We start from the raw sequence: 11,735 nt of genomic DNA, 5'->3' as shown, positions 1-11,735 counted from the left end.
GGGTGGGCGGGGCCTGGTTTTGTGGTGTGGGCGGGGCCCGTGACGGGATGGCGCTGTGTGGGCGGGGCCATGTGACTGGGTGGTGCCGTGTGGGCGGGGCCTGGGGCGGGAGTTTGTGATGTGGGCGTGGTCCGGTGACGGGGTGGTGTTGTGTGGGCGGGGCGCCGTGGTGTGGGCGGGGCCTGGGGCGGGAATTTTGTGATGTGGGCGTGGCCCGGCGACGGGGTGGCGTTGTGTGGGCGGGGCCCGGTGACTGGGCGACGCTGTGTGGGCGGGGCCTGGGCGGGAGTTTTGTGATGTGGGCGAGGCCCGGCGAAGGGGCGGGGCGTCGTGGTGTGGGCGGGGCCAGGTGTCTGGGTCATGCTGTGTGGGCGGGGCCCGGGCGGGAGTTTTGTCGTGTGGGCGGGGCGTGGGCGGGGCCTAACAGGTCGGCCCCGCCCCACCCCGGTGCCTTTCGGAGCCCCCGGGTCCCTCCGCCAGCCGGCTCAGCGGGGCGGTGCCTCGGTGCCTCGGTGCCCCGGTGCTCCGGCTTCCCGCTCCTAGCCAGGTAAGGAATTCCCGCCGCCGTCCGAGGTCTGCGCTCCGGCCTCCATGCCTGGGCCGCAGGGTTGTGGAAGGACGGTTTCGGAAGGAGCATCGCCTTCAGTCTTTAAAGTGAGAAAAGTCAGAGAGAGGAAGTAGGTGGCGCGGGCACAGCCTGCTCCAGGGTGCAGACTTGGGTGGGTTCCCGAGGATCGGACAGTTAATCGGGCCCGAGGAGGACGCTGGGGCGCGAAAAGGCGTCCGCAGGCCCTTGCGTGGCTCGGTCCGACCTCGCGTCGGGTTTGTCGATTCCCAGGCCCTGCGTGGCGGGAACCAGTTTGCGAAACGCAGCTGTTTTCCTGAGAACCAGGAAGTGAAGGGCAGCTCCGGGCAAAGATGCTCGTCGGGTGGAAAGCCTCCCGAGCCTCCGCAAGATTCTAGTTCGCTTGTCACCCTGGCTTCCAGGCTCCCGGGACATTAGGAAGTGGAGAGCGGTGTAAGGATCCCAGAAGTACATTGTCAGATGGGAAGAGCAGACCTGAGAGCCTGGAGCGAGAGAGAAAACAGGGGGGTAAGGAAGCAGACCCCGAGAAAGCGAGGAAACATTCTAGCTCTTTAGCATGGGAACCTAGAGCTCCTATACTGCCTGAAAAAACCTATCTGCCCCAGGAGCCCTAAGAGTAGAGAACATTAAAGTCTGCCTTCTCCCTTTCTAGGGGTAATCCCTGAAGGAATTCGTCAGAAAGATCCTATTTCTTTAATTCTCTCATGCTGAACACCCACTTGAAGCTTGCTTTCTACCTCTCCGATCCAAGCGCCTGATCTTGCGGGCCAAACTTGCTCCCTCCGCAGTCTTCTCCATCTAAGTCAATGTCAAGAAATGTTCAGGCTGAAAACCTTGGTGCAGCCTCCTCACGCTTCATATCAGCGCACAGGATTCTATTTGCTCGACTTGAGAAAATATCCAGCCTCCTGGGACTCTGCTGCCACTCTGGTCCAAGCCTCCAGCATCTCCCACCTGGATTGTCGGTGTAGGCCGCTAACCGGTCTCTTCCTGCTTCTCTGCTCTTGCTCTAGCACCCTTTCCTCTCAGCAGCAGCCCCAGGGGCCTCTCAAGACCTCAATACAGAGCATATCTCTCCTGCTCTCAACGCCTCCACTGTCTTCTCACTCAGAGGATGAAACAAAATCAATACAAAAGCTGTAAAGCTTTTGAGACCTGGTGCCTGACCACTCGTTCAATCTGCTGCTTTCCTGCTCCTTCCTCTCCATAGTTACTGTCTCCCTGCTGTTCTCAGTGGGCCCACTTCAGACCTTTATATTTGTAGTATTCCTTTTGCCCCATAACTTTTCCCACTGATATCCCAGAGTGTGACATTCCCATTTCTCCAGACCTTTAATCACAGGGCACTTTCCTATTTTTTTTTAAAGATTTTATTTATTCATTAGAGACAGAGAGAGAGAGAGGCAGAGACACAGGCAGAGGGAGAAGCAGGCTTCATGCAGGGAGCCTGACGTGGGACTCGATCCCAGGTCTCCACAATCAGGCCCTGGGCAGAAGGCAGTGCTAAACCACTGAGCCACCAGGGCTGCCCCTGGCACTTTCTTATTGAGAACTGCTCTGACTATCCTGTTTAAAACTGAAATCAAAAAAAAAAAAAAAAAAAAAACTGAAATCCCTTCTCTATTTTTGTCCACTCCATTTGGCACCATCTAGCCTAGTATAGAGTTTATTTGCTTATTGCCGGTCTTCCTCTATTAGAATATAAGTCCCATGAATTCAGTTCTTTTTCTTTAAGGATTTTATTTATTCATGAAACACACACAGAGAGAGGCAGAGACACAGGCAGAGGGAGAAGCAGGCTCCCTGCGGGGAGCCCGATGTGGGACTTGATCCCAGGAGTCCAGGATCGTGATCTGAACCAAAGTCAGATGCTCAACCACTGAGCCACCCAGGCTTTCCAAGTTCAGTTATTTTTTTCTTATTTTCCTAATGCTTCATCTCCAGGAACTTGGATCAATATCCAGCACAAAGTAGACACTCAGTAAATACTTTGATTTATTTCAATATTCAATATTTCAGAAGATTGAAAAACAATGTATGTTTTTAATACATCCAAACATTATATATATATATATATATATATTTAATATATCCAAAGCATTTTAAATTACTTAACCATTGAATTAAATCCATGCTTGAGAATTATGTGTTCTGTGTATTGTATGGCATACCAGCACATACCCCGCTTTCGAAGGCCAGCCCTGTAAAATTTAGTAGGTCCAGAAGGTGTCACCAGCTTTTGCTCATAATGCTAGTGTTGAGTTGTCCAATAATAAAGACTAATGGTTATCCAGCATATTTTGCCTAAGAAAGCATGGGAGTGAATAATGTATTTTAGGATGGTTATAAATATGTTAAAAATACTATGCTTAATAAAATAGGACTATCATTACCTGAAAAACTTATATTCCCCAACCTCTAATTTCTACTCTGTCAGTAGCCCCTCACCACTATTCTAAAAACTGAGCTTATATACAAGTCTGCAGATTCCTTTTCTTTAAAAAAAAAAATGTGATACAAGAATAACTTCAGCCATAAAATAATTATTGCAGCATTTTTTTAAAAATCACCTAATTATTGATAGGCCCTTTGCATGTGTTAGTTTAAAATCTTATAGCAAGCCTTAGCTATTACCATCTCTGCTTTTCAGATAAAGAAACCAAGATCCAAAGAAATTGAATTATTAAGTCTGATCACAATTGATTGGTGGGAGAGCTACGTTAGAACTCAGGCCCATGCAGCTTCCATCTTCTTCCTCACCTCTATACTCTCTCCCTCTGATCAGACTGCTTATGAGGCACAGTCTTAAAACTTCATTCATTCACGTGACAAAAATTTTTGTTTTCCTATCTGGGGCATAGTACTTTATCTATTGGAGAACCTCCATATAAATGAGAAGTATTGGTTTCCACAAGTAAACATTGGTTTTAGTATATTTCTCGATTATTATCTTACCTTTTGTTCTTGTCCAAGTTGCCTTGTTTAAAAATATGAATGGGGGGCAGCCTGGGTGGCTCGGGGTTTAGCGCCACCTTCAGCCCAGGGCATGATCCTGGAGACGCAGGATCGAGTTCCGCATCAGGCTCCCTGCATGGGGCCTGCTTCTCCCTCCTCCTGTGTCTCTGCCTCTCTCTCTCTCTCTGTGTCTCTCATGAATGAATAAATAAAATCTTTAAAAAAAATAAAATAAAAATTAAAAAATTAAAATAAAAACATGAATAGTTTTTCTGTGCCATGAGAAAAGTCATGAAGATATTTATTTATTTATTTGTAAGCACTATATCTTTTTCTACTTCTATTAATCCTGGGCACACTAAACTCTTGAACACTTTGAAATAATTGATACTTTTTATTTCTTCTGCACAGTAACTTTTTATTGTTGAAAATGCAGAAAAGCAAGTAGAACTAAAACCACCATAAAAATCACCATCAAAAAAAAAAAAAAAAAATCACCATCAAGGGGGATCCCTGGGTGGCTCAGCAGTTTGGTGCCTGCCTTTGGCCCAGGGAGTGATCCTGGAGACCTGGGATCGAGTCCCACGTCGGGCTCCCAGCATGGAGCCTGCTTCTCCCAGTGACTATGTCTCTGCCTCTCTCTCTCTCTCTCTCTCTGTGTCTCTCATGAATAAATAAATAAAATCTTAAAAAAAATCACCATCAAGAGATAATCACCTTTAATTTTTTAGTATACGTTCTTCCAAATGTGTGCTTAAAATAAAATTTTCAATTCTGAGTTTACAGGCATATATATATATATATATATATATATATATAGAGAGAGAGAGAGAGAGAGAGAGAGAGAGAGAGAGAGGAGTTATCAGAAGGCTTTCTTTTTTTGGTATCCCTACACAACAACTTTGTTAGAAATCTAGGTGTAAGAGAGCTACAGAATTTATCCCTGGTCCTAAGATAGACTTTTTATTCGCAATTTCCTGTATTTTAGCTCAAGACTGTAGGATTGCCAAGTGGTCTTAACCTTTACTAGTTTTGACAATCACATTGTACTTCTTACAATGGAAGGAAATCTGAGTAAAGGAAAATAATGTGAATGGAGCAACTGCAAAATCTATAGGCAGAAATAATTTCTTAATTTGAAAAAAAACAGTCTTTCTCTCACTCAACACAAATATGTGAGTAGCTTCTAAAGCCCGATTGGGTTGGATCTCTGGTTAGGAGAGCACACCATCTAGAGGAGAAGGCAGACACATAAACAATAAAATATGATAATTGTTATATTAGAATAATGACTGGTGACAGTTTGGAGCAACAGATATGACTATCAGGGAACACCAATAGTGCCTTTTGCATTGAGCTTAAAGAAATCACAGGCATTTGCCAAGTGGCCCTCAAGGTAATTAGGCAATTCTTTTACCTCGCCCTAGATGACCTCACCTCCTGTTTCACCAAGAAAATAACATTGTGTGGGAATTCTCCCTCTTATTTAAAATATGTCTCTATCCAAACCCCTCTTTCTAGATTTGGAGGAAAAAATTTCCTCTGTTCAAGGCTGACATCTTCACCTATCCTCCCTTCACTATCCCTTTTGTATCTTCAACCAAGCTTAACCCTTAAAACAAATCTTAAACCAGGAGTTTTCAGGGTGTGGTTGAGGTCCCCAAGTCTCGTTCAAGAAGTTCATAGCATCAAAATCACTGATGGGTAAAAGATTCATTCAGAATACAATGGATTTTAATGAAACAGTTCATTGATACGATTTCAGATTCCACACTGCAGCTGTTAGGAAATTATCTTTTATCAAGTTTCACTATAGTGTGAAAGAGAAATACCTACTACTTTGTGACAAGGCTATTAAAATTCTGTTTTCAACTCTATGTGTGAAGCTGGATTTTCTTCATATATATCAACCAAATCAATATGTTGCAGGAGAGTAAATGCAAAAGCAGATATGAGAATCCAGCTATCTTCTATTAAGTTGAATATTACAGAGATTAATAAAACCGTGAAATAATGTCATTCTTCATTTATTTTGGAAAAAGTAGTTATTTTATCAAAATATATTATGTATACTATCATGTAGTACATTTGTTATTATTAATGAGTTAATGAATAGTTTTTAAAATTTTTCAGTGTCAATTTCAGATAAGGTAAATATTGGTAAATATAATCAAAATAAACAAAAGCTCTTTGGAGTCCACAGAAATTTTTAACAGTGTAAAGGGTACCAAGACCAAATTTGAGAACTGATGCCTTCCTTCTCTCTCCCTCCCTTTATCTCTCTCTCTTTCTCTCTCCTTCTCTCCAAAGCCAGATTCCTTGGAAAATGCATTGTTCCCATTTACTCACTGCTCCATTAAAACTCTTCTTAAGCCACCCAGTTTCCAAATCTAACATATCCATCAGTATTTATTAGATCTCTGGGTCTTTTATACTAACCTATCCTTCATTCTAGAATTCTCTGATATGCTAATTGTCCTAGTTGTCTTCTTACCTCCATGGCGTATCAATAGTTTTAAAGATTCTTCTTTCTCTCCATTTCTTCACAATCCATATGTTCCTAATAGGCAACCTCATGATTCACTTACGAATATGTGAGAATGCTCATATAGTGAGTATTCTTTACCTAAACCTTTCTCCTAAGCTTCAGACCATATATCTCGACTCCCCTACATGGTACCAGAGTAGATATTTAACATTTAATGTGATTATGAACACTTCATTTCCTCTAATATCTAACTGCTCAAGCCAAAAAGCCAGGAATCAATTTCCTCATTTTCCTCACTCTCCTTTCCTTTAATATCCAATTTTTCATTAAACAATATTGATTTGGCCTCCTAAATCTTTGAATCTTTTTTTTCTAAATTCCTCAACTTTTTTCAGGCTTTCATTTCTTCTCACTTAGATTATCCCTAAGTTTTCAAGCTGGTCTCTTTGTCTCGATATACATCTCAAGTTTTTTATCCAGAGGAATCCACTTAACCAAATAATATCATATAGCACCTTTCTGTAAAATCCTCTAATGGGAATGCTTAGGTGGCTCAGTCTATTAAGCATCTGACCCCTGATTTCAGCTCAGGTTATGATCTCACAATTGTGAGATTGAGCCCCACATCAGGTTCCAAGCTCAGCGTACAGTCGGCTTGAAGTCTCTCCCTCACCCCTTCCCCTTGCTCAAGGGCTCATGCTCTCCCTGTCTCTCAAATAAATAAGTAAAACTTTAAAATCTTGAAATAGCTTCCCTGTAACTTTTCTATAAAACTTAAACTTCTTGTCTCAGTATATGAGGCACATGATTTGTCCCTGCCAACTTTTCCATTTCATCTCTTACTACTTAAGAACATGCTTCCTATGCTCCAGCCATAGCAAACTCCTTGCCTGAGTCTAATTCATGTTCTCCCTGTTATTCCTGCTGCCTGGAATTTCCTTTTAGGTTTCTCCTCATTCCTTTTCACTCATCCTTCCAATCTTCTTCCCCACCCAACTCTGTCTTGATATATTTCCTTCAGACTGCCTTGGCTCCATGCTCCTCTGGGCCTCCACACTCTGCACACACCTCTTGTAACATTTATCACTCACTATAATTGTTTGTATCCCCTGCTATACTGAGAAGCTTGAAAATAAAGATTTTTTTTCTCCTTTCTGTAGCTCCCATAACTTAGTACAAAGCCTGACATACAAGGTTTTTGAATATTTGAATAAATAAGAGGAAATGTTTTATCTTTATAGAAAAGAGAGTGACTTGAACAATGCATTGAATTACACAAGCCTGCTTGTGGACATATGGTATGAATTTTGGAGTCAGATAGGAATTCAAGTCCAACTCTCTCATTTACTACCTTTGTGAAGTAAAGAGATTGAAATTGCCTTCATTACTATAAGGAGTAAGTGAAATATATGAATTACCTAGCATGGTACTCAACAGCAAATTCATCCATTCATAAATCTTATCAGCAGTACATACAACTTGCTAGTGAGTAGTTATCTATTAGTAGTGAAATGAACTCATGGAGCTCATAGTCTAATGGAGGAGGCAGATAGTAAACAAGCAAATAAATACATGATTACAATTACATTGTGCAGTGATGAAAGATAATTAGGTTGAGGGCAGATAGACCTACTTAGATGTGGTGGTTGAAGAAGGCCAAAGAGAAGAGAATACAAATATGGAGGCCTAGAATATAGGGAGACATTTTGGTTTTTGCTCTTTTATAGCTTCTGAATTTTGTGTCACATAAATCTATTCTTTACTCAAAAAATTAATTATATCAGATTTTAAAGATAAAAATATAGAGGGAAGGAGAATAAGTGACAGAAGAATATCTGAATCTCTTTGTCTTGATTAACTGGGAGGAAAGGTTGCCACTTGCTGAGAAGGAAAGGCATGGAGGTCAAATAAAACCACATGGAGAGAGATAAAGGCATGAAAAAGCCACTAAGGATAATGAGCAAAGACAAGTAACACTTCACAGCAGCGTTGATGGCCCCGTGGAAAGAGGCCCCATAAATTTGTGTTCAGACCAGTCTACTTAGTCAGTTATCTAATTTTCTATAGCTATATTCAGCAGTGCTGGTATACAAGTAAAATTATGAAATGTATTCATAACCATGGCTCTCCAGGGTGGTAGGCAAAAGAAAGAAGGGACTGAGGAAATAAAGGTTTTCTCTAGAGTGTAAAGTGGTGAACCATAGGGTTTGGCTTAGTAGGGAATGAATTATGATCAGACTGGTCTATTGGACTCAAATGATGTGGAGCATATTATAGGAAAAGTTGATTATTCACCATATATTTTAATACGACTCAAATTATTTTAGGACTTTTTTTTTTTTTTTTTTTTTTTTTTTTACTTCTACCAAAGAGTGTTGGTAAGTGTTCAATAGTAAATAAATACTGGTTGGGAAAAATATTTTAAATTGAAAAATAAATTTTTTATGAATAGAGTTGATTCTTGAGTTTTCAGGAATTTTTCTGCAAAAGTAAGTTTTTCACTTCTTTGTGTAAATTACATTTAAGAAATATCAGGAAAAAAATTCCTCAATTTGTTATTGATAATTACACGTAGAGAAAGAAACTAAGACCAGAGGACAATTAGACAAATGAACCACAATTTTAATTTCTCCTTAGAATATCAATTAGTTGACTTTGGAGTATTCCTTTATTATGGTGTAATCAGTTGTAACATTTCATATATTGTAATAAAATGTGATTTATAAGCTTACAGATGTCATTGCTAAAACTACTGTAAAATTTTAATGAGAATTTTCCGTATTTTAGGAATAGAAGATGAATAAACCCATAACATCTTCAACATATGTGCGCTGCCTCAATCTTGGACTAATTAGGAAGTTGTCAGATTTTATTGATCCTCAAGAAGGATGGAAGAAGTTAGCGGTAGCTATTAAAAAACCATCTGGTGATGATAGATACAATCAGTTTCACATAAGGTAACATATAAAATTCTTTTCCTTTTTAAATTCTTACATCCTACTCTAGAATGATTAATAGATATAAATACAACCTAATGTTGCAATTCAGAAAGTAAAACTCTTTCCAGGGGAGATAATCTTAATAAGTAACCTCTTTTTTTTTTTTTCCTGTTTTTGCAGCTTTTGCTTCATTCTCCATTATGTCAGTGAGGGTAGTATTATGATCTTGCAAATAAATTTTTAGGTGAGAAGATTCCCACTTTTACTCTAGTTTTCTATTTAGCAAGCTGAGAAAGTTCCCTCTGCCTCACATTTGTCATGTCCAGATTGAACACACGGGCATCTTAAGAATCTCTAATAAAATTCTAAGTGTGTGAATCTCTACTTACCGTAACAGTGTACTTTGGAAATTCTTCAAACTGATATTTTAAAGTTGATTGTAAATGTATACATCTATGAACAGAATTCTTAGTTCTTAGCCAGAATTTTCCAACACTATCTTCAGATAATTTCATTCTTTGTCTCTATTTATGTCTGCTTGATTTAGTACAAAATATGAGTGCAGATTTTTGTCTTGTCAGTTATTTTGGCCCAAAGTTCAGCCCAAAATCTGTCTTTGGAAGCAAGAGTAAAAGACATTAATTTGTGATTTTCAGCCTTAACTTGATAAAGATCCCAAAGCCTTAACCCCATCTTAGTTCTTCCAGGAAATGTTTCCTCATTTGAAGGATAAACATCTTAAATTACTTGAAAGAAGTTTAAGTTTAAGCATTGAGAAGCAACTTTCAAAAATAGTTTATTGATATTAGCATTAAAAACTTTTGGGGCAGCCTGGGTGGCTCAGCGGTTTAGCGCCGCCTTCAGCCCAGGGCTGGATCCTGGAGCACCGAGATTGAGTCCCACCTCAGGCTCCCTGCATGTAGCCCACTTCTCTCTCTGCCTCTCTCTCTTTCTCTCTTTCTCTCTCTGTGTCTCTCATGAATAAATAAATAAAATCTTTAAAAAAATAAAAAAATAAAAACTTTTGGAGGATGGTTGAGGCAGTGGTGGTAGGGAGAAAAAAACTCTTTTCTACAGAATAATGGCAGCTAATAATTATTGAAAGAGTGATAGTTACCAGTTTATAACCACTGATGAGTAACTGATGCATGCAAGACTCAATCAGTGAAACAAACCACAAGACAAAAAGTTGTCGACGAACAAGTTATACTCAACATTTCAAAATATTATCCACAGGTTACTCATGAATTATGAAGGCTAAAGGTACTTTTATAAAGGAAAAATCTGAAGTTCACCTCCTTAACCAAGTAATAAACTTTAGGTCACCAGTAATGGTACAAGCTGCTTTATGTGGCTCTTAATGTCACCTATATAGCATTCTTACCAAACATTTTTATTTTTAAGATTTTTAAAGAGAGAGGGAGAAAGAGACATACACATGGCACCAGAGGGCAGAGGGCCAGAGGGAGAAGCACACTCCCTGCTGAGCAGGGAGCCCAATGCAGGACTCAATCCCCGACCCTGGGATCATGACCTGAGCCAAAGACAGATGCTTAATGGACTGAGCGATACAGACGCCCTTGCCAAATATTTTTAACCTGAATTTTATCATAAGAAAGTAGCCAGACAAATCTAGACTGTGAGATATTCTACAGGGCATTTGGCTTACATTCTAAAGTGTGTGCCGACATGCACACATGTACACAAGGAGAGAGAGAGGACAAGAACGCAAGCATGGCAAAGTGTTATCAACTGGTCAGTTGGTGTATCTAGATGAAGAGTAAACAGTTGTTCATGGTATTATTCTTACAACTTTTCTGTAAATTTGAAATTTTTCAACATAAATAATTTGGAGGCGAACCAGAAAAAAAATGTTAAATTTTTAAATGTTACTTTTCAAACTAAGTTTTTAAAGAAATGAGAATGAAAAGTGTATGTTTTTCCTTTAATTTAATTGAAATATAAGATCAAAGGAATAATTCTCCAGGTTCATGTACAATATTCTATTTCATTAAGCAGAATGATTTATTAAAAATCATATGGCTAGCAGAGTTATTAAGTCAGGTAGGAAAGTAATATAGCTTAGTAGGTTGAGAGCACACCCTTATGTCAAGTAAGATCTGAATTTGGATCTCAATTTTGATAGAATGTTTTGGCTGTATGGCTATGGGCTGGTTACTTTACCTCTCCACACCTGGTTTTCTCATTAGTAAATTAGCGTTATATTCACAGTATCTTTGAGAATTAAATGAGTTCATGTGGGTGCATTCTGTGGCCCAGTGAGCAGATACTCAGTAAGTACTCGATATATGTTAACTCAGAGTATCATCACCCTCAGCATCTTTTTCCCTTCTGTCTTCCCAGTTCTCTGTAATTCTTGCTGGGTCTCCGGCTGCCCCTTCCCTTTCATACTCTAGGAGGTGCTGTGGGCAAGACGGGGAATAATTCCTATTTTCATGTAAAGTCTATTACATACTAATTTTGGTTTCTTGTTATTTGCTTTTAAGGAGATTTGAAGCATTACTTCAAACTGGAAAAAGTCCCACCTGTGAATTACTGTTTGACTGGGGCACCACAAATTGCACAGTTGGTGACCTTGTGGATCTTTTGATTCAAAATGAGTTTTTTGCCCCAGCGAGTCTTTTGCTACCAGGTAAAGTGAGTGTGAGTAGGGCATCGACAATTAGGATGGAAAGGCAAATGGCAGAAATAGGAACATGTCTCCTTACTCTTACTTTTTTCTTCTGGTAGATGAGCCTTATATTTA

The 11,735-nt window shown here is 39.8% G+C and overlaps 1 protein-coding gene across 9 annotated transcripts in view; it reads left to right on the top strand.

The window, feature by feature from the left end:
* The first annotated feature begins 399 nt into the window (after positions 1-399).
* The window catches only part of IRAK4 (interleukin 1 receptor associated kinase 4), a 27,604-nt gene continuing 16,268 nt past the window's right edge, over positions 400-11,735 (top strand). The window contains exons 1-6 of one of the 9 annotated variants that reach the window (XM_072798259.1): positions 483-547; positions 988-1,093; positions 1,239-1,553; positions 7,271-7,425; positions 8,817-8,986; positions 11,476-11,621. In XM_072798259.1, coding sequence (XP_072654360.1) covers positions 8,826-8,986; positions 11,476-11,621 — 307 coding nt within the window. In that variant the 5' untranslated portion in view covers positions 483-547; positions 988-1,093; positions 1,239-1,553; positions 7,271-7,425; positions 8,817-8,825. Of the gene's footprint in view, positions 655-987; positions 1,094-1,238; positions 1,554-7,270; positions 7,426-8,816; positions 8,987-11,475; positions 11,622-11,735 lie in introns of all 9 variants that reach the window. The other 8 variants (XM_072798256.1, XM_072798258.1, XM_072798257.1 and 5 more) reach the window with 8 other exon arrangements.

This window comes from Canis lupus, chromosome 25 (assembly GCF_048164855.1).
Source record: "Canis lupus baileyi chromosome 25, mCanLup2.hap1, whole genome shotgun sequence".
Taxonomy (NCBI): domain Eukaryota; kingdom Metazoa; phylum Chordata; class Mammalia; order Carnivora; family Canidae; genus Canis; species Canis lupus.
The sequence above is the reverse complement of the archived record's forward strand: the minus strand, read 5'-3'. Positions and strand labels throughout refer to the sequence as shown.